The sequence below is a fragment of the Sciurus carolinensis genome, chromosome 5, assembly GCF_902686445.1.
Source record: "Sciurus carolinensis chromosome 5, mSciCar1.2, whole genome shotgun sequence".
Classification (NCBI taxonomy): domain Eukaryota; kingdom Metazoa; phylum Chordata; class Mammalia; order Rodentia; family Sciuridae; genus Sciurus; species Sciurus carolinensis.
Window position 1 is genome coordinate 171611098 of NC_062217.1, and position 22097 is coordinate 171633194.

The 22097-nt window shown below is 49.2% G+C and overlaps 2 protein-coding genes across 5 annotated transcripts in view; one reads left to right on the plus strand and one right to left on the minus strand.

The window, feature by feature from the left end:
• Dock1 (dedicator of cytokinesis 1) overlaps positions 1 to 22097 on the plus strand; it is a 455412-nt gene that overhangs the window by 200723 nt on the left and 232592 nt on the right. The window lies entirely within an intron of this gene.
• Positions 1 to 22097, minus strand: part of Insyn2a (inhibitory synaptic factor 2A) — a 56433-nt gene that overhangs the window by 19800 nt on the left and 14536 nt on the right. For 2 of the 3 annotated variants that reach the window (XM_047552003.1, XM_047552001.1), the window contains exon 2: positions 17162 to 18326. In XM_047552003.1, the coding sequence (XP_047407959.1) occupies positions 17162 to 18321 (1160 nt within the window). In that variant the 5' untranslated portion in view covers positions 18322 to 18326. Of the gene's footprint in view, positions 1 to 17161; positions 18327 to 20419; positions 20553 to 22097 lie in introns of those variants that run through there. The other variant, XM_047552002.1, reaches the window with a different exon arrangement.

Genomic DNA, 22097 nt, shown 5'->3' on the forward strand with positions numbered 1-22097 from the left:
CTCCCTAGGCTCCCAGGTCTGGCATATGCGTAAGGCCTCTCTCTCCAGCTTATTCTCCCTGAGCGTGGCTCTGAGCTCAGTTTTGAACAAGGTCATTTTGCACTGTGAAATGCGTGCCAGAGTGGAGCCAAGCCCCAAGTCACATGCTCGGGAACGTGCTGGCATGGGTTGCTGAGGTGCTGCTGCTCTCCTGCTGTCCTGGTGGGCGTGAGAGAGGGCACTGTGGTCTCTCTGCCGTCTCGCTTAGGGAAGGCAGAGGCGGGGGTCTCTTCACCGCTGCCTGACAGCACTCTTGATTCCACGCCCATAGACCCTCCTTGCCCTAGGCCTCAGGACAAGTTTCTGGAGCCTCATCAGCACCCACATCCCTCTTTGCTCAGTAACCTCAGTTTCCACTGACATCGCACTGACATCGGAGCCTAGAGTCTTCCAATTAATCCTGCTTCCTTGTTTCAGAGGAGAATGCCGTGGCTCTGCAGGTCCAGGAACTCATTAGTCCTAGACCCCAGGCTTCTAATGCTCAGTGTCGCCTCGCTTGTACCTAGGGACTTGTGTTCTGCACCCGTGTAATTGGCAGCTTGGGATCATCAGTGAACGGGGCAGTGAAAGGACAAAGGCTTCAGGCACCTGAGGTTCACAGAGGCATCCCCTGCTGAGGCTGAAGAGGTGCAGGAGATGTGGCCTCGCCCACGCCCGCCTGAGAAGGCTGTCCTGATCCCCCTGCCAGGAAGCAGGAGGGAGTTGTTGAGTGCCACCCGGGTGACAGGCAGGATTGCGGCCATGGAGAAGGTGTGCGAGCGAGGCAGAGTCCTGCTCTTGAGGCCTGGAGTGGACTGGGACAGACCAACAGTCAACACAGGTACCGGAGGTGGCAGGATGGCGACTGAGCGGTTAGGCCCTGCTGCGAGTGTGGACAGAGTCTGCAGGGCAGCTCTGACCTGACCCCGTGGAGGTGGCATCTGAAGGGAGGCCAGGGACGATAAAAAGCAGTCTGTCACCCAGTGGTCAGGGCTGCGTGCTGCCAGCAGGACCTCCAGGCCTTGGCCTCCTGTGGGGGAGATGGCAGCATATGGAGGCAGGACCAGAGGCCACTGGGGCTGGACTGGGTGGAACAAGTGGGTGTGGTGGGAGATGAAGCCGGGACACCCAGCGGGGATGCTTGTCAGACGTGATTTTTATATTTAATGGAAGGATGAATAGGACGAAGGATGAGAGGGACACTTCCTGTCAGTCTTCTCCATCCGCAGCGTCCCTGTCTTTTTTCCTGTCTCTTGTTTCGTATATTAACACCCTTTCCATTCGCTCATCTCTGACAAAAGGGCCTGGTTTGGTCAACATTCGTTGGCAGTGGAGTCTCTGCGCCCAGGACAACATAACCTGTGGCCACTCTTTCGGCAGCTGCTTGAAAAGGAAACCAGGTGGTCAGTCCTTTTTCTACCATGTCTGAGAAGTATTTTCAGAACTCCATTCCGTGAGGCTTCCTTAGAGAGACCCTTTGGTATGTTTCCAAAGTTGTGTTTGGGATTGTTGATTAAAGGAATCAAATGCCTAGGGTCCAGAAACACCCATGTGGCCTGTGTCACGTGGATAAATCAAAGGCTGCTGCCACAGCTAAGGCCAGCCACCCTGTGCCTGCTGAAATTTGTGGAGCACACCGACTGTTCTCAGTAGAGGGCCTACCTACGCAGCCCACCGTGCTCCTTGCTTTGGTAATCTCCAGTTGTCCTCCAAGCTTCCTCACCGTCAGGTTTGGCCTCACTGATAATTTTCATGCCCACATTAGTATGTGGGCTGGTGCAGCTGAGTGAATGCACACTCCAAATACAGACAAAGCAGGAAAGTTCTGTGGGACAGGAAGCACACAATGCTCTGCCAGGATTCCCCCGTTTTTCCTTCTCAATTTGGAAACACATCACAAAAGCAGGGCCAGAGTGGCTGTCTTTCCATAATGCCATTGTCGTGAACAGGGGCAGTTCAGAACCTTGCTCTGCTCCAGTAGATGCTTGTCCAATGGTGGTGAGGCAGAGATCTTAGAAAGTTAGATGCTCTGAGATGTCAGAGCTTAGGCTGTTGATCTAAAAGGTGTGAACAACGCGTTTTCATCAAATACATTTTTTTTTCTTTTGTCTTGGAAGACAAGTGCCTCCTTTGTAAGCTTCCTTCCCTTCTGCCTTGAGGAGTCCCTGCTGTATCTAGGTTTATGACCTCACCCCTGAGATCATTCCTGGTACCTTCTGGGTGTTTGCCTAATATTAGTTTTGCCAAGTCATTCTCAGTGTTTGTGTTCTTCTACAGAAATCCCCCCAAAAAATGCTACTCTAATCAAAGAATTCCAAAAAGAATGCAAAAAGAAGATGAGAAGTGTAAATTGTGAGAAGTTCTGTCCTCACCTTTCTCCCCTTGGGCTCTAGTGACACGCAGGTGCATTGTACACAGGGGTGCTGTGGCCTGGTTGTCATCCCTGCAGAGAGCTGGCATTTGCATCTGAATGATGGAGATTACTTGAACCCAGCTTTCAGCGTCCAGGGCAGCACCCAGGGCCCTGGTGTGGTCTTTCTGGTGCTTTCTGTTTTCTGTTCTGCTTGCCCTCTAGCCTGCTGTCCCTCCAGAGCACAGGTACAACCTAGGGACCAAATCAGGACACTGGTCCTTTCCCTGCTCAGTGTTCTTTGAGCAAGAACCCCTCTGTGGGGTTGGGTCTCCTTGAAAGTTAGAAGGCACGAAACATGACTTATAAGGTTTCCAGAGATGTGAAGGGGACTGTATGGAGACACCCAGAGGAAAGGGACCTGGTGCTCTGTGGACACAGGAGGCATCTGGGCAAGCTGACCGTGCAGGTGGTTTTGGGGGGCTCTCGTTGTTGCGTCACTTCCACCTCCACGTTGCAGCAAGCCAGGTCTTCGCAAGGCCCTTGCTCTACTTGACAAAGCAACTGAGTACGGTTCACAGAACGCAGTCTGGAATGTGGGGCATCTCCGTTCAAAGAAACCTCGGGGTCGCCTCCCTGCTGTGGCCTGGGCTTCTCAGGTGTGACTCAGCATGCCAATCACCAGGTCCTCTAGATACCTCCAGGTCTTCAGTTGTCCTTACTGAAAATCCCAGAGTATAAAAGCATATACCCTTGAGTGTTTACAAGTATACAGCAAATACATACCCGTAGACTGAAATCTACTTAAATAAGTATTGCATATATATTGCACGTTGGTGACCATTTTGTGCATACGAATCTCCAGTCATGCCTTTTACAGGTCAGGAGCAAAAGAGGGACTCGCTCAGAAGCAGAATTTATGAGAGAAACACAGAAGGGGCATCCCAGGGCAGAGCTGGTGTGGCTGTTTTTGTAGCGCTGTGTGAGAAATGACAGGGAAGGGTCACAGGGAGCTTTCTTCCTAGCCACCTATCCAAGCTGCCCGGGGTCTGACTGACACCTTGAAGAGGGGTCTGAAGGGCAAGGCACACAGCTCCGAGGCGAGCGAGACTCAACGAAGCAAACATGAATTGTTTGGTGAAAGGTCAGGAAAGGGGGGATCTGCCTCTCGCTGTGCCCAACAAAGCCAGGAGCGTCTCTGAGGAGAAGAATTGGCAAGTGGGGTTGCGGTTCCAGTGTTGACAGGAGCGGCAGCGGTGGGTTCCGGGATGGACTCGAAGGTGCTGTTCCTGCAGCTGCAGTGCTGCCTACTGCCAATCCGTCTGTGGGGCCTCGTTTTCTTTTTCTTCTATGTTTTCTTTCTTTTTAAATTGAGGATCCAACCCAGGACCTTGCATGAGCCAGGTAGGCACTCTGCCACGGGGCTGCATCCCCAGCTCTATAAGAGCTTGAATTCTCACCAGCTGTGGTGGTGGCATCCTAAGCACACCAACATGAGAGGCTGGGAGGGTGGTTTGAGCCCCGGAGTTCAAGACCAAAAAAAAAAACAATCTCAAATTCTCAGATGAAAATTCTCTGCTCAATTCCTGGGCATCTGCAGGGATGTCTGGGCAGGTCCAGTCTGGCTGCAATAGTCAGAGATGCTCTCAGAGCATGGTCAGTAGGTTGGTGCACAATGTGCTGTGGACCCTTCCCCTGAAGTTGTGCACAGTGCAGGGCACAGCAAGTGGCCCTGTGACTCATTTGCTGTCTTTTAAATGTCCTTTTCATTTTTAGGAAATTCCATTTCTAGCCTGTAAGCAAATGGCGTTTGTATAACGCTGTAATCAGGGCGTGTCCTCCAAGGGTGGCCTCCACAACACTAGTTATACACCGTCTTGGGATTGTCGCTGTGTGATTCAGCACCGTGGACGGTACCAGGAGTCCGGGTCTTTCTTCACTAAGGTCTTGTAGGCCTGGCTTATGGCCCTAGGCTAGAGATGGTGGTCCTTGCAAAAATGGAGCCTGCAGGGCTTTTTCTCCAGGATGTTCCTGGTGTTTCCTTCGTTGTCTTGATTTTGATCTCTTGTTTTCTTTGGGCTTCCTCACTGGGAGCCAATTTTTTTTTTTTTTTTCCTTCTGCATTCTTGCCCAGCTGTCTCCCATTTTGATAACTAAGCCGTCATTTATGTCAGCATCTTGAAGACTTTTTCACTTAATAGTCTCAAAGTGACATTAATTAGAGATATGCAATGACACCTCTACAATTGTGCATGGGGGGAGGGAGTAAATTTCCAAAAGAAGTCCATGTGGGCTGTGTAAGGGAACTGGCCATCCTCAGCAGTAGATCTGACTTGTTCCTAAGTTCATATCCTCACCAGGAATGTACCAGGACATGTCCTGGAAGTGCACTGAGTTCATTCACCAGCTCTCCACTTGCTAAAGTGAGTTTAAACTTTCTCAGGGAATCTTGGAAACTCAGCTACATCTGTTGTAAACATTTGAGCTGTTAACTGCCAAGATTTAGGGAGCATCCAGAGTAAGGTTGGTAAAAAGAATGGGAAGAATCCAAAGTCAGTTTTCCTGAGCAATTCAAGGTCACCTGTCAGTCAACCAAAGATGGCCCAGGCCTTCATAGGTGATGGTCTGACAGCTCCCTCTTCCCCTATGGCATTGGGACCTGTCTCCTAGCCAGGGGCAGATTTGCCAAGTCATGCTGTGCAGCCCTGTGGCCTTGTTGACCTGGGCTCTCCAAGCAGACACAGTGGGTGGTAGTGGCCAAAACCTAGGTTGTGCTCTGGAAACCATAGTCACAGTGTTCTCTCATTTTGGCAAAACTGTTTGAGGAAGCTGTTTCCCCTGCCTTGGAGATGTCTACGTGGGTGAATGTGGACATCAGTGTGGCACCTGCTGCTGCCTTCTCAGAGCCCTGCAGGAGCCCCTCCATCAGATCTTCTTCTTGTTCCCTTTGGCCAGTTCTCAACTGCCCTCCTCCACCTGCTTTCCTCTGCCAGAGCTCCTGGCATTCAGGATTGGCAAGCCAGTCACAGAGGAGATGGCAGTGGAGGTTAATGCATGCATGGGATGAATGAGCAAATGCACCCAACACAGACTGAGAAGTCACTTGGTCTTAGCAGCCCTTCAAGAGTTGGTTTGATCTCTGTTAAGTAAATCTCTAGATTGTGTCTTCTGCCCAGGAGCTGCTCTTGGTATAGCACTATCTCTACCAGAGTGATTTCCATATGATCCCCAAATCATGTTTGTGTAGAGAATGTTAACACAGTTGTTACATACTCCATGACTCTGGTTTCTCCATTCTCCTGCTTGTGGGCCTGTAGATGTCAGGTCAGGTGGAAAGGCCAGTCCTATTAAGCCTGGGTGTCCCATAGTTATCTAGGTTACCTCTTGGAAAAGGGCTTTCACTGAGATCAGACACTTTGTTTTCACAGACACTCATGCATTTCCCCTAAATATGGTCATGCACATTCCAAACATTTCTTTGTATTAATTAGAGTCTGCTCTGGGTGATTACAGCAAGGGAGATGTATTTTGGGGCTGCAGTATTGGGACTCAGAAGCCTGTCCCTCTAAGAACATGATGGTAGATTCTACAGCATTCTGTGGCTGATTCTTCTCCATACCAGGGAAAACATTTGAGGGCTAGCCTGGGAACTCCAACCCAAGTTATAAAGAGATGAGTTTTTGGAGCACATTCTTTTCACAAGGTGAAGGGAGTTTTTATTCATCCTGTCTTAACCACTTTTAACTTTTATTTCCACCAGGTGAGCTTTTCAAAATCATACATGTTCCATTCTCTGAAAGCCAAGAATTGGGACGTTAACCCTTGTGGGATCTGCCCTCCATGCAAACCCCATGCAGTCTTACTGAACATCAGCATGATTTTCAGCAGTCTGCCTATTTCTACTAAGCGTGCTGAGAGACCTTAAAGGACTTTGCTACAAAGTAGCTACAACTACCGCCTGCTTGCTGCACACAGTGCACCATGGCTGTCTGTGCATTAGTACTGAGCAAGGCCCTAGACAAACCATGCTCTCAAGATACTTGAAATCTATAATGAAGGAATTGCTTATATGCTCAGGAAGTTGGCTGGCATGACCTCTAAAAAGTAACCCTCCTTCTCTGGTCTTCTGTGGGCAATGCTTGTGCAAAGTCCCACCTTCACGGCAGCTCCACACACCTCCCATTAAGTCCCCTGCACTTTCTGAGATTTGGGTGCCCAAGTGCACTCTAGGGACTGGACCTTGGCCGTGCGATTGGCCCCTTTCTCGGCAGCATTGGTTGGGAGCATTTTTGCTGGTGGGGAAGGTGTCCTGGTGCACCTTCCCGGCCCCAGCCTGTTGCTTGGTGCCTTTCTCTGGCGGGACTAGAGGTGTGCAGCGGTGGCGGGTTCCTTGGTGACTGGAGAAGGTGAGCATCCTCTGCCCTGCCCCCTTCCTTGCTTTAAGCTTCTGCTCAAAACTCACCCCCACAGAACCTGCCACAGCCTTCAGCTGCTTGTTGACCAGACATCCAGGACAACAGCACAGTGAGGGTGGAGGTTTTCTGTCTGTTCCCTGATGAATTCCCAGCGCCTGCCAGGGGCCTGGAGTAGAAGGGATGGTCAAGAACTGTTTTTTGAATACGGTGGAATGAATGGATGGATGAGCGACTGAAGGATCTGCCTGAGTATCCCTCGGGGTTAATGGACAGAACTCCCCTTTGCTTTTGAAAAGCAGAACAGGACTGTGGGTGTTGTGACATTCCCAGCTGGGTAAGGAGCATCTGTCTAAATAGTCTTAGCATTATCCCATGTAAAACGTTCCCGCACAAGAGGGGGAAAAGGTCAGTCATCTCCTGCCTCCGCACCCAGTTATGAAAATAAATGGCTTAGCCTTGCACCGCCACCAGCCCCTCTGCTTGCCCAGAAAAGGTCACTCCCGAGCCCAGGAGCAATCCTACCGAACGAGTTTCGCTGAGAAACACCCTTAATGAACTCGGTTGCTTTCTTTAGATGGTGTTGACAAATTAACTTTTATTGGCCTAGCAGCTCCCCAAATGTGGTGACACTATAATTCTGGGGAGACTTAGGCTATTAGGGAAGCTTTTAATGCTTGTTTTCATTACAAAGAATTAAAGTGAAACAATAATGGTGGTTGGAAGAACAGCATCTTAGCTAGGGTGAGATCCAAAGCCGGTGGCTGCCCTCTCCCTGCAGAGCAGGTACCACCAGCAGGTCCCTTGCTTCCTGGCTCACCCGCCTCACCTCCAGTGCTACCTCCTTGTTTTCTTTGTCCCTCTCTAAGGCCCCGGCCCATCTCTTGGCTGGGTTCCTTGTACACAGAGCCAAGCACGATAAGGAAGAGGGAATGTATTCTCATTATTGTACATACATCATTATTACTGTCAGAAATGCATGCAGATTTGGAGAGACAAATGCAGAGATGAACACTATTATTAAGGCAAGACTTTTTTCTCCGTTAGTTTTTTTTTTTAATCATACTATCATAATATGCAAAAATCAAGAATGAGAGTAATTATTATTTTGTGTGTGGAATGCCTAACTAATATTGTAAACGGAGCCAGACTCAACGTTTTCTTTCATACATCGATGCGATAAGGAAGAGAGTGAGTTCAAAATGATGTTAGTGATGACACAAACACGTCACTTGCCCCAGAAGGCACTGGGCGTAGCTGCTACTAGGAAAGATAACTTTTTCAGGCTGAGCTGAGGCCAAGTTGATTAACTTGTGTTCCTGGAGGACAGTTACAGCGGAAGCAGTAATTTACTGAAAATTAATGAAAGTGAGCATTGGTAACACAGGCTACCAAACCAGAATGAAAATGAGAGTGTGCATATATGGCATTATAACAGGTTTTTCCTCAGGGCTGTTATTGTTGTCTACCTGAGTACTATCACACAGGGTGTAACTTACAGAGGTTTTAATTTGAAAGTATTAGTGTTGTTCATTTGCTAGTTCTTCTGTTGGTAAATGTCCACAGAGGCTTTTTATTATTTATTTATAGTTATTTATGTGTGCATTTTTTGAAAGATAATTTTAGTTAACTACTTTAAGAAGTTACTCTTCTACAAGAAGCTTTTGAGCTTTGTTTCAAAGACCTGACCTTGCATTTGTTATTTAAACAAATGCTTCAGTGCTCCTGTGGTTGAAGATTAAAATCTTTACGTTTTGGCGTGATCATTTGTAAAATCCTTGATATTCGATTATGAGACTTAGCTGGGGAAAGAGTCTCATGTTGTCGCCAATGACATTCTGACTTTTAAAATCTTTTACTCCAGTTTGGTTGCAATTGCCCATTTTTAGATCATCTTTTCCCAGGTTCTCAAGTCTTAACAATTTTTTCTAATTTATTTTTTAAAATACCTGCAAAGTTTATTTCTATATTACATTGAAAATTTTGCTTTAGTTTGTTGCTCACATGAACTTAGGTATCTGTTTGAGGAAGTCAGAGCTAGGTGCATATCTGGTGGTTATCCAGAGGGCCGTGCCTGTTACCAAGGCCCTGCTGGACAAGCTTCAGCATGCCGGCAGCTCATGGATAAATTCTGTGTCCTGCTAGCAAGGTCCCTGGACTTAGGTCAATGGCTTTGATTTTTCTGAAATTATCCCACAGAGGGGATACCTCTTAATGATTATGAGTCCTCAAAAATATACTTTGTTCCTGGGATCCCTTGGAATGGCAGGCCACCTGGACCCCTGAGCCCTGGAAGCATGCTTTTTCCAGAAGATGAATTAGCAAAAATTCCTACAGGTCTGGAGGCAAAAGCCTCTGTAGACCTTCTAGTAAAGGAGGAACCTAGACTTGCAATAGCAAGGAAAATGCCTGCCGTTTCCTTGTGTGTTTGTATCAGGTCCCTCACTCTGAGGCAACTAAGAGGATGCAGGCTCAGCCTGATGAAATGAGAATTCTGGCCACACTTTTTCTTCAGTCTTTTGACCTTGGGGAAGGTACTGAGCACCTTTGGTTTCCTGATAGAGATCCTTCCTACCTTGAATCGTTTTTAAGAGTTAAATAGGACAAGATTATATGCCTGGTATGTCATAGGTGCACAAGGTTGGTGAGCCGTGCAGTACTCTGCCAGGGGTACTCAGTGCACCAGAACTCTCCCTCAGGTCCAGGAGGAAATTTTTCATATTTTAGCAGAAATTGCATGGGATTTAAAAACGTATTTGAAAACCAGAACTTGCATTTCATCTTTTTTTAAAAATCTGAATTCTGGGACACAAATCCATAAATTCCATAAACGTTCATGTCATGCCTTGAATTGCTCATTTTATCTGCAAATGGGATGTCTGAATCGCCTAGTGGCTCGATGGTGAGGTTTTTATTCACCTACCAACTTGAAAGGCTGGGGAGGTATTTGAAAGCTATTTTGGCATTCTGCACAGGAAGATTATTTAAATTACATTTTCAAGTATGTGTGATACCTACATGAAGCCCAGAGCAAGAATGTGAAATGTGTTTTATATTCTTACAAATACATTTTACTTTATTTTTCAAATTAGGGATGGAAAGGCTTATTATTTTTTCTAGAACTTAAAAATAGTATTTACAAAGTTATCTAAATATAAGCTATAGAAAAGGCTCACCATGACCCTGTGAATATCCTTTCTAAGAAAGCGTTAGAGGAGTATGATACATGCTTCCATTTCAAAAGCACAAAAATAATAGGTAGATTTGGACTTTAGGACTTGAACATTTTATCACAAATCTGTTGCATCCAGAGGGGGGAAAATGATTTCCTTGAAAAGTATTCCGAGGATGCAACCTTGAAGGACCAAGGCTGACTGTGGCATTTGTAGCTGTGGAAGAGATAAGCAATTGATGAAGTGCCAAGAGCAGAAAGGAAAACGGGACATTAGGATCATCGAGCACCTTGACAGAGATCTGCAGAGAGGGCTTTTCTTACTTCTTATAGTTTTCTCTGAAAGCTGAAATTGTGGCATCTGGAGCCATTCCCATAGAATGTTCTGAGAGCTGAGCCTCGGTGATGCCTCTTCACACTTGGACCCTCTTCCTTTCAGGCAGAAAAGGCAGCCCAGGGAGCGTGGACTGGGGTGGCTGCTCTCTGACCCCAAAGAAACGTGTACTATGCTTTTTCTCTGAAAACAAGTGCAAAACTTGCTGTCCCCATTCTATAATCCTAAAGCCTTCCTCACCCCGAATAAACGAGCCTAGAGAATAAACCCAGAGAACAGCTGCTAACGTGTACAGCCCGCGCCCTTGCTTGACCTCCCTGCATCTTTGTATTCGAAGGTCGCTTCTCGGTGAGAAAGCAACTTCTAGGGCAATGGAGTGACCGGTGTAGCCCATTCTGGACCCTAGGGCCTAGCATTTCATCTGGTCTTCCAGGACAGCGCCGGGCTGCACTCTCAGGGCTCTGGTGCAGAGGGAGCGTCTCAGGTTCAGAGGGGTTGGCAACCCTGCCCAAGCAGGGAGGGTCAGCACCATGTTCCAGCTCTGCCCTGGCTGACCACAGAGCCCGTGTCACTGTGCTCTGTGCCCCTCTTGAGTCTCATGCCCTGAAGATGGAGAAAGCCTGCACCCTGGAGTCTGCCCCCAGCCGGCTGGCCGCAAGGGTTTAAAATGTTTTGGGTCACAGTAACTGTGGGGAGAGACACCGAGACGGATTTATCAAGAACATTAGGAAATGAAGTGCTGACATTTTCATCCTATGCAAATACAGAGTGCGAAGGGACAGGAGGAGCATTTGGCAGAAATCAGAGGCCTTTCGCTTCTGATCTCGCGCCGAGTGCTGCTTTCTCTCTGCTGCTCGCAGTGCCCTGATTGTCTGTGATTCTCTGTGCCAGAGCTGGGGAGGCAGTGCTCCACATTCCAGAGAGCCACACGGATGGTTCTCAGGACCACAGAGGCTGGGGACAGACTGTCTAATGCCACCGGCCCCCTCCTTCCAACGTGGCCATTCCCAGCTAACCAGGTGGAAGACTTGGATCTTAATTAAGTGGGTAGGCTTTGGCAGGAGCAACCCAATCATCCTTCTAGACTCTGCACAGCCAAATTGGGATGGGATTGCCTCGCCGTGCCCAGCTTTTCCCTAGGCTCTCCCAGGGGTGAATCCAGGGAGTTAATAAGTCGGAATCTAATGGAAGATCTTTGTGATTCTACAGTGTTTAGCCATGGCTGCTGCTGTGGTGTACAATTTTCCATGTTGGTTCTTTCTGCTCTGTGACTTAAACAAATTAAAGTGTCCCCTTATGCTTCTTCCATAATTGTGATGCAGTATTTATTCTGTTTGGGCATGGGTAATTAGAGCAAATTCAGAGAGATTTCTCATCCCCTGGCAGGTCCTCCTGAAGAATGCCTAATTCTGAGTGATTTGTCAATATAAGGACATGAGATAGAGCAAGCATATCATTTCTATCCATCTAGCGTCAATATCTAGGTTAAAGCAAGTCACAGCAAGCAGAATGTTCTGTCACGGCTCTATTCATGGCTTCCAGATATGCCGTACTATAAATTATACATATAAATTACATATATGTGTGTAAAACACACACACACACACACACACACACACACAAAATTCCAAAGCCAGTCCCCAGAGGTTGTATAGGCTTATGAAGAATTAGGCATATACTTGGATGAAGGATAAACTGAAATCAGTGTTCTGTGAACCCTTCAGAGGTGGGTCCTGAATGTATATGAGTGACATCTGCTCATTGCCTGGCACTTAGGACTTGGAATGAAGGTTTGACAGCCACACACCCTGGATGGGCAGCACCCATATTCTGGCTTGGGTTCCATTGGAGCAAACAAAATCATTACATTTACAAACCGTGGAACAGGAGTCTACAAACTGTGGCCCATGGCTGAAGTCGGGCTACTGCCTAGTTTTGTAAGTTTTACTGGAACACAGTTGTGCCCATTTGTACATGGACAGTCTGTGGCTGCTTTCAGGATACAATGGCAGAGTTGAGTCATTGTGTCATAGTTATACCGCCCTCAAAACCTGAAAAATGGGCAATCTGTCTCTCTGTAGAAAATGGTTGCTGATGCCCCCATAAGTAACTCTGAGACCCTCCAGGAAGTCCAGGTCCCTGGGGCCTCGTCCGGTACCTGTTCAAAACATGGGTCCTCACGGGACCCTTCCTTCCCCTGTGGCTGTTCCAACTTTTTAGTAGTTAAAAGGGAAAATGGCATTGAGCAGGCCTTAATATAGGACTTTGCACTGATGTACATGAATGGTGTTCTTTATGACTATCTTCCTGTCTCAGAAGCCTGCCCTCACAGAGCCCTGGATTTAGAGGGGATTCTCAAAACTTCTGTTTTTTTACCACTGTGTGACCTGAATTTGGGAGAACTGGGCCTGGGTCACCAAGAAGGCAACCCTTTCTCATTGAAAAGGAACCTGAATAACAGGGAGCTGTCCCCATGATGGCAGGGTAGGAACTGAGGGAGACTGTGGATCACGGGGTTCAAAGCTTTTCCTATAAGCCACGGGACCCCTGGGGCTGACCTATATTTAGGATTTCTCCTTTCAAGTCAGGGTCTCACGTTTGCCCTGACTCAGTACAGCTACAAAGCTTCCTGTCTACTATGGTCATGTTATGGGCCTAGCAAGGCCAGGTCCCTGTGACCCCACCATAGCCTGTGGGTAGCACACAGCAGAGGCTGGAGAGACCCAACCCATAGAAGAGACTGCTCCACTCTGGGTGGTGGTGGATCCTGAACTTGTGCACCAAGTCCTCAACAGCTTCTCTCAATACCCAGCATCATGTCCTGAACCAGTTTCTCCTTAGGACTGAAATGTTTGGGGTGTTCAATCTTGGAAGCAAACAGAGCTGTGTCTACCCAAGGTGCTGCTGGGCCACGTGCACTGATGACCTGCAGCCAGTTGGTCTACAGCTCCTCTGCCCAGGATTTCTATAGCTGCTGTTGGGAATTACCACTGTTCTAAGAATTGACTGGTTTCTCAAAATCCTCTGCTGTACTTATCCTATCCTTAGCCCTCCATGACTATAGTAGTTACTTATTTAGGTAGCCTGTGTGACCCTAACCTTTCTGAGAAGACATAAGAATAATGCTGAGAAGTCTGCAAGAAGCAGGTAATTCTTGGCATTCACATAAGCCCAAGTGATCAAATGCGAAACGATGTTAGCGAGTCATGCAAACCCCTTGCAAGGGACTACAAGGCATAGTTGTGGATACTTTGTGCCCATCTCCTTGCTCACAGATTGTGTCCTGATGAAGTGCTCTTGAATGACTGTCCTTTCTCCCCAGCCATTTGTCCTGGTTAGAGGTAAGGGTTTGTGGGCATAGTCTTTAGCAGCTACTCCTCCTGCCTGACAGAAGACACGTTGAAGCTCATGGAGTTAAGTGACCTGCCTAGGATGAGAACTTCCTCTGTTGAGGCCTTGCAGAAATCTACACAAGCAAATGAGATTAAAGAAAGAGTCTCTTATGAAAAATTATCTGGAAGCTACTGAAATTGGTCATGGCTGGTGGCACAGAAATTCCTCCAGAGTAAGAACTACTGGGAAGAGCTCGCCTGACACACTCAATAGTGACGAGGAGTCCTATTAAAAAGATTATACATTCAATATTTTCCAAGAAACCTAAGTGGCTGAGGGCCACTGGCCAGATTCGGAGAGCTTTGGGCTTCCCCAGCGGTCCCGACACTGTGCATAAGAGACACTATGGCTCCCTAGGGCCCAGGGCAAGACTGGAGCATGGGTTGAAATCTGGGGGCAAGGCTTGTCCCCAAACAAGCCTCGGAGACAAACCAAGGTGCCTGGCCTCTCCAGGATTATTCGGATTGGGCTTTGTTGGGGGTGGTGGGTGGGAGAGCAGTTGACTCCACCCAGCTTCTAGCACTGTCCACAGTTAATGGCTTGTAGGTTTTAGAATGTTTTCCAAGGGAAATTGTAGGTATTTTAACTTGGTCATTCAATCCTTTTCATGTTGCCAGTGACTATATAATAATCTATATGAAGTGACAGCATTTTTCTGGTTTCTATCTTGAGATGCAACTCAGACATCCATTTCCCAGCTTAGATCAAATGCATAAGGTGAGTGAATTCCACTTTCTCAAGTGACCTCTAGGGTTGCCCTCCAGGGATCGGTTATGCTTGGAGGAGCAGGGTGGTAAACTCTCAGATTTGGGATCTGCTGGAGGTTGGCTGTGGCTGCACCAAGCAAGTGGGCAGATGCTCCCTTCCCCAAGAGCAGTTCCCAGGATGCTGTGTGACCCCAGCCCGGAAGGGGATGAAGAAAAAGCTTGCCTGTCTCTGCCCTCCTCAGAAGCTGCTGTTCTCCGATATTCTCATGTGGACAAGGTGGATGCTTGAGATGTAGCCAAATTGGGCACTGAGTAGGAGGGCTGCCATGATGGTGACCTTGGCCTTTGAAACCACTGGGTTAATGACCCTCGTTATCCAGAGGACTCCGAGGGAGGTGGGAGTGGGGTTCTTGGAGCAGATGTGGGGTCCACCGTAGTGTGAACCTGCCCGCCTACTGTGAGTGTGTCTGATGGGCCATGGGCTGGACTGGGACTGATGTTAAAGCAAGACAGTCCTTTGCCTCGACTTAGGTGCCTGGATCCTCAGATGACTTGGAGCCAGGCACCACTGTGCCATGGCTCAGAGTGAAGGCTTCTCCCATTAAGGGAGCACTCTCAGTGTGGCCAGTGTGACTGAGGACCTGAATCTTCAGTTGTGACTGACTAATGTGACTCTGAGTTTCATTAGCCACATGTATTGGTGGCATCCAGGTTGGAGGGGGGAGACTGTGAGCCCAGTGTGTGTGAGGTGGACTCCTCACGCTGGGTTCAAGTGTGGGCCTCTGAATGTGTCTCCAACATCACTGGCCAACAAGACCAGCTGTCATGTGTTGGTGGATGCCCACCTATCAGAGGGCATCTGCCCCTGGGCAGATCCCCTGAGAAGGTCATCCATCCAATCCTCTCCCTACCACAGGACTGGCAGTCAGCTCCTCCAGTTCCAGGTGAGGAGAAGAGGTACCACCTGTGCCAAGTCATTAGGGCCAGAATTCCCAACAAAACCATCTCGCTGGGCAGAAAGTGTCCTAGAGGAGCCAGAGGATGCTTTTGAATGCCATGGTCCACACTGTCCTAATAGTGTCAGGAAGAACCTGGTTTCCCTTGGGGGGTGTGTGGGTGTGCAGCAGTCACAGGGCTCCCGGGCACATATCCTGTGAGCATGCACAGCAGCATACACATTTGGTTTTACGCCATTTGGTGAGTTATTTCCCACCTGCCTGTGCTGGTATCCTTCTAGTTTATTATCCAGCTCCAGCCACTACCAGCTACGTCAGAGTCAGTTTTGGAGTCATGTCTGTGGGCTTTGAGTTTTCCCGGGGGAACGGGATCTATTGATCAGTGGACCTTGATATTAGCCTCCCCGCCCCCTTGTTGTTCGGGATATGTAGAGACTCAAGTCTCGATGACTGAAGAGATGGAAATGGAGATGCGAACTCAGCATTGACAAAGGCGTTCGGAAAATTCCATCGTGCTAGATTACCTCCTAATCTCCTGCTAGATTACATTTGGCTGGCCATTCTTATTGCTAACGGCAACAACCGCAGCTTCCTGGTTTAACTCGGAGGGGGTGGCATTAAGCATTCACTCCTTTTGTAGATAGGCCCCTGCCCTCAGCCAGAGCAGACAGAAGCCAAAGCAGGATGTGCACCGGTGCCTCGCCCCTGGAGCAACACTGTGCAACACTGCGTCCTCATCTCCTGCTTGGATTATAGAGGCTGTTTCCTCTCCCTTGCTTGCGATCCTATCGGTGCCTGGGTGGCATGCTGCCCTGCCTGGCCTTCCTTTTTCCTGGAGGCTGCCAGCTCTCTCACACCACAACGGGAGGGTGCAGAGCGCGTCAGGCAGCAGAGCCCTGCCTCAGTCCCAGCCTCAGAGCACTGGCCGGAGCAAAGCTAGGCATCGCTGAGGGCGTGGGAGGAGCAGGGGTGGCAGTTCAGACAAAGGCTGGCGAGCCGTGGACACTGTCTGGAGCAGCCTGGAACCTGAGGCCACTGCTGAGGGTGTCAACCTAACACCTTCCTGGCTCACTGGGAGCTTCCTAGCCGAGAGCTCAACAATAGGGTCTGTCTTTAGATCATTTGTTTCTAAAGGTGCTGCTGCCCAATTTCAGCTTCCAAAGAGCTTCACATCCCGTAGGCCCTTACAGGTGCTAGACAGTGTTGGCTGCGAACCTGGCCCAACTGGACACACAGGGCCATGCGTGGGGATGGGCACCTGTCTCCTAATCATATCCAAATAGCACCTGTTGGAGGAGGGGCACTACTTCTGTGTGTTCCAGGCAAAGAAAGAAAAGCATATTGTCTATCATATAAGACCTTATGCTGCTCTGAATATCAGTGTCATGCCAATTATTTATTATGAGCTTATAAGTCCGCCTTTACTTTTCCCAATACCGTCTGAACTTGTTTTCTCTTTCATAATATGATTCCTAAGAGGCAGATAGATTCTTATTCTGATAGTTTGGATGGCATACGTATTACACATTCTCAAGATCATAAACTTTTAGTCCTAGTAGATTAAAAGGAAAGATGCATCAGTTCATTCAAAATACAGGTTCAGACTGAGTTCAAGGCCAGCTAGTGAGTGTATACCAGGAAGGGGACAGTGCCCTGAGGCCTGGCCCTGAGCAGTGGGTAAACCCTTAGGACTTGGGGCATTGGGACTCCACCCTGCTCACAGAAATGCTGGCTGTGGTCCCCTTAAGGGTTTGGGCTTGGGGGCTGCAGATGGGCGGGTGATGGGCCTGCAGAGTGCATAAGAGGTAAGCATACATACCCTTCCCGATGGGCTTCTCCTTTCTCCAGCTCCTGAATGACCCCCAGGAGCACCTTGATGGTCTCCTGGCTGGAACTGATCAAGTTCTCCATCATCTGAAGCTGTGCCTTGAGGTCCACCACTTCTGTGTGAGGCACGATTTGTTGGCATTCTTCACCCCCCGCCTCCGCTGTGGGACTGGGCTGGGTCTGTAGGGGCTGTTCGCTACATTCTGGGGACAGGCACTGCACCGGGGCTGAGCAGGCCAGAGCAGAGCCCGGGGGCGCCTGCAGCCCATTGAGATGCGTGGCTCTCCTCTGCTCCTCATCGGCGGGGCAGAGGGACCACTGGCTGGCAGCAGCAGAGTTTGACAAGCCAGGCTCAGCGGCCCTGGCACTGATGGCAGGCGCATACACAGTGGCGACCTCTGTTTTAAACACCCTCCCCTGGGTGGGCAGAGCGGGCTCCTCCGAGTCTGGGGTCCCCCCGTCAGGCTTTGGTCGCCCCTGCAGCTGGTGAGCAGGCTCTTGGGAGGGAGGCCGGGAGGAGTTCTCCAGAGGACCCTCTGGATGGCCGAGCACACCGGGGTCTCTGCAGGGCTCTGTGCAGTTGGCCCCGGGAGGCTGGTCCACAGCATTCACGTGCTCGTGAGAGTGGAAAACCAGGGCCGTGGTCTTGTGGATCCGCCCTGCGCCGCATGGCCGCGCCTCTCCCATGGGGCCAGCCTCGCTCTTCTCCTTGGTGTCTGCTAGAAACCCATCGTTTTGGCTCTTGAAGGGATCTGCAGCTGGGAGGCTTTTGAGGTTCCCTTTCTTGCGGTCCAGAGGGAATGTCTGGTAACACTTTCTGAGGTCCGGCGAGGTCTGCACGCCTGTGCTCTTGGTGACGTTGGGGATGGAGCGGCGCGCGGGCACCGTCATGTATTTGCGATAAGCTGCTCTGCAGGACACCGGCTTGGCCTCCCGCTTCTCTCCTGGCTGTCCGGAGGAGAGCTGCGTGTCCCTCTGCTCACTCTGGGCCTCGCAGATATCCTTAAAGCGCACCTGCAGGGCTTTGTTCCGTTTTTTAACCTGCCGGTTGGGATCCAGGGCGTATTTCATCTCCAGGGCCAGGCAGGCGGCCGGCTCCACTTCGCTCTCGGGCGTTGCGAGTTGGCATTTGCCGGATTCCTTACTGACCATGGTTCCTGCATTCAGAGACAGCAACAGAGGTGTCACTGGATCAGAAAGACACAGGCAAACACCGGCAGCTCGGACTTCTAGCCAAAATTACAACTGCCGGCTCCCTAATTATTTTTAAACAGGTGAGGTCGGCCTTTCTGCTAAGGAAAATCCGGCAGGGAGTTGCTGGCAGCACAGCGTGAACGCTTCTCGATGTTACAGCCTGCTTGCTTTTCCACGTGGGACACGCTCGGCTTTCTTTTGATAGTAAAGCATGTCTCCCCCTTGGACAAACCTGCTGCACTCCCTTCGTCGGGAAGCCCGGGGTGCTGCCTCGCCTGCTCTGCAGATTCCCCTTCACACGCGGGTCTCCACTTGTGGGCAGATGGCTCACCAAACGCAACTTCTTGGGTTTTTACTCTCTTTTGAAAACCACATGATTAATATGTTGCTGGAATGCAAGAGAACTGCTGTTTTAAGGGCTGACTGGGATTCTGGATCCCAAGCAGACAGATACGTGAGGAGGGCCTGCGGCAAGGAACTGAAATTAATAGATCTGGTTGGCCGTGGCGCATCCCATGGGGGGCTGGCCACACGCCTGCCTGGCACTGTCATCAAGGACACATGGTATGTGTGGGGTTGTTTCTTGTGGGTTAAACCAGGCTTAAAAGGCTCTTGGGTTTCCCTGCATCGACTAAGAGAGCAATAGCAACTCTTTTCTTTGATCCCACAGAGAGTGGTATTTAAAAATACTTCTAAAAAAAATTAAAGAAATTATTCATTCTAGAATCAAGTTTTGTGTTTTTATCACAGCCTCTGAAAGTGAAAACAATGGTAGTTGTTTTAGCCCCTAAATCCTGAAAGAAAATAAAATCATGAGGCTTTATGTTAATCATGCAAATTCATCCTGGGCTGAATTATTAAATGCAGCTAAAAAGATGCAGGTGGCCGATGAGTCCTCTTGGGAAACACCAGTGGGTGAAATGCCCTCACTATTAGGCAGATTTACAGCTGCTTATTGTACCTGGAATAAGTTTCCTGAGGGCTGAACTTAAAGCAAGAAAATCCAGTTAAATATGTTGTTTGGGGCCTAGGTTTTACTTTTCCACTATCTCAAGACGAGGACAGTGAAGCTCTCAGGCCAACAAGGGCGTCCTGTGCAGGGTCCTAGTGACTGAGGCCAAGTGTCCAGAGGAGCAAGGTTGTGAACACTAGCCAGCATGCTGCACTGCACTGCTGAGTGTCAGCAGACCTTGGACCCTGTCCTGGGGCCTGTGAACCCAGCCCAGAGACTTGTAGCCAGAATCTGTGGGTCAGAACCTCCACTCATCTATGTATGGAAGTCTGTGTCCCTGAAGGTCAATGCACCATTCCCATTTCAAGGAGGAAATGAGGGTTTTGAGAGCATAAGTTGCTTATTCTGCATCACCCAGCAAGGAGGAAGCACAGCTCGGAACAAAGTCCTGATCCACCAGACGCACCTCCACTATTTCTAACAGACCCAGGTGTCCAATGTAGGAGGCCCAATGCCTCCCCTTGTCCTTTCTCAGCATCACAGGCCAGTAAAGGGGAAGAAGAGAGCCCCTGTCTCAGGGTGTGTTACACCTGGCTGTCTCTGCAGAAGGGTCTTCTGTGACCTTTGCATCTTGGGCTAGCATGCTCTTGGCACCTTACAGATGCCCACCAGATGCTTATTGAATGAAGGACTCAGAAAATCAAATTCTGCATACATTATGCACCAACTAACTGGTAATCGTGTTTGAGGTACCAGAAAGTAGTCTCTGCAGCATTTGATTTAGCTCAGGCCAGGGTTCTGGGTCGCTCACCGCTGGTGTTTCGGGCTGGGCAGCTGGTTGTTGGGAGCACTCTCCAGCCCAGGGCAGTGTTGCCCAACAGCATCCCTGACTCCTACCCACTGCATGGAAGCAGCGTGCCTTCCTCCTGGTGCGACAGCTAGAAATGTCTCTAGACGTTGCCAAATAAGCCCTGCGGGGAGAAACCACCCCAGCTGAGACCACAGCCATTTCAGCTCTGAATGCCTCAGGCTCCGTTCCATCATCCCCCACCCCATGTCCTGAAAGGCAAGGCTTATAGAGAAAGTGAAAAGTGGGTGCTTTACCAGATGCTGGGGGTATTAGGAGACCTCTGTAATTTGAAACTCCACCAACTGGGCAGTTGTAGAGAGCAGGCAAAATAAAGGAATGGTCCAGAGGTCCATCAATCACCCAGTTCCATTCTTGCAGAGGCCTAGATTATGCATGGTGGGTGGGGCAGGGAAGGCCTGCTAGGGGGAGATAATAAATAATCTTTTAGAGACACTTATCCCCACAGGTTAAAAAGATGCACACAAAAGAACCTGGTGTGGGGCTGGTGGGGGTGCAAAAGAAGAAAATGAACTCCCACGCTCAGTCTCATCTCCTGTTCATCCGTTAACTGCCCTTGCCGTCCAGGTGTGTCAGGACGGATTGTGCCATCATTCTGCAGAAGACCTTCATACTAGGGAAAATTCGAAAGAGAGAGCATTTTTACAAGAAGCAATTTACTAGTCATTTTTCAGCTTTTTCCCTGCCACTACTGAAAAATGTGTGTCTGAATAAGTTTGTCCTACCCTGCTATTCATCATCACCGTTTGCCAGGAACTGCAATGAAAGAATGTTCTTACATCACCCTGCCGGCTTGGAAAGATCTTCCGCGTGTTGGACCCAACCATCAAACTCATAAAAAAAATCAGAGAAATTAACTGCTGGTGGCAAAACAATAATAATAATAATAAAAACATTCTACGCTCGTCTCTGCTTTGCAGAGTTGCTAAGTACATAGACATCGTTTCCATATGAGTAAAAATGATGGTAATGCCTAGGACTGTTGGTCAGCCTAGTTGGTTGGGAACAGTAACTGAGTCGTGCTGATTCCTGAGACAGGCAGGGTAGCTAAAGACTTGTGCAGTTGATCATTTTGGCTGCAGACAGTCTATGGATCCCTTTTGATGGCTGGATGACATTTTCTCAAGCTTTCAGATGGAATTTTCCTGGACTTTAGGAATTCCTAAGGTGGACACATCTTTGTGGGCTCCTCCTTTACAGTGTACTGGGGACTCAGACTTATTGTGATTATATTAAGATAATGATTTTGCCCTGAAAGTGAATGGTGACCCCACAGAAGGCTGTGCCGGGGACCAGGGGAACCCTTTATTCATTGTTCCCTCATGCACCCCACCAGCAAGTGAAAAGAACAGGCTACAGCGTCAAGCTCATGGGCTGCACAGATGCTGTGTACTTCTGTATCCTCAAGAAATGCCAGCACTGCCCTGCACGCCTCACTCTGTTTTCTCCCGTGACCCCCAACAGCCTCGTGGGGACTGTTATTCTCCCGCTCTAGACTGAGGCATGCGATTTTCCTTTGTAACTTTCCTGCAGCCACGTGGATAGCAGACTGCACGCCCAGTCCCTGGGAAGTCCACACGCCGAACCACTACCCTGAAGCAGGGAGTCTGTCACCTGAAGCCACCTGTGGTCAACTTCAAAGCGCATCAAAAGCGGAAGCTCCTCAATTTCCCTGGCCTGTTCCTAGGATGCACCTGTGAGCGACTTAGGCGAGGTGACCCAGGAACATACCTGGCCCAGAGCACTGACTGAGGGAGAGTTGCCCTGAAGTTTGGAGACAGCATGAAGGCGCTTGGAACACCGGCTTGCCTTGGCAGGGTCACCCCTAAAGCCCTCTGGTCCTTGGAGTTAATCTCTTTATAGCAGGAGGATTCAGAGTTATTTTTCCTAAGGAAATGGAGGTTCAGAATTCAC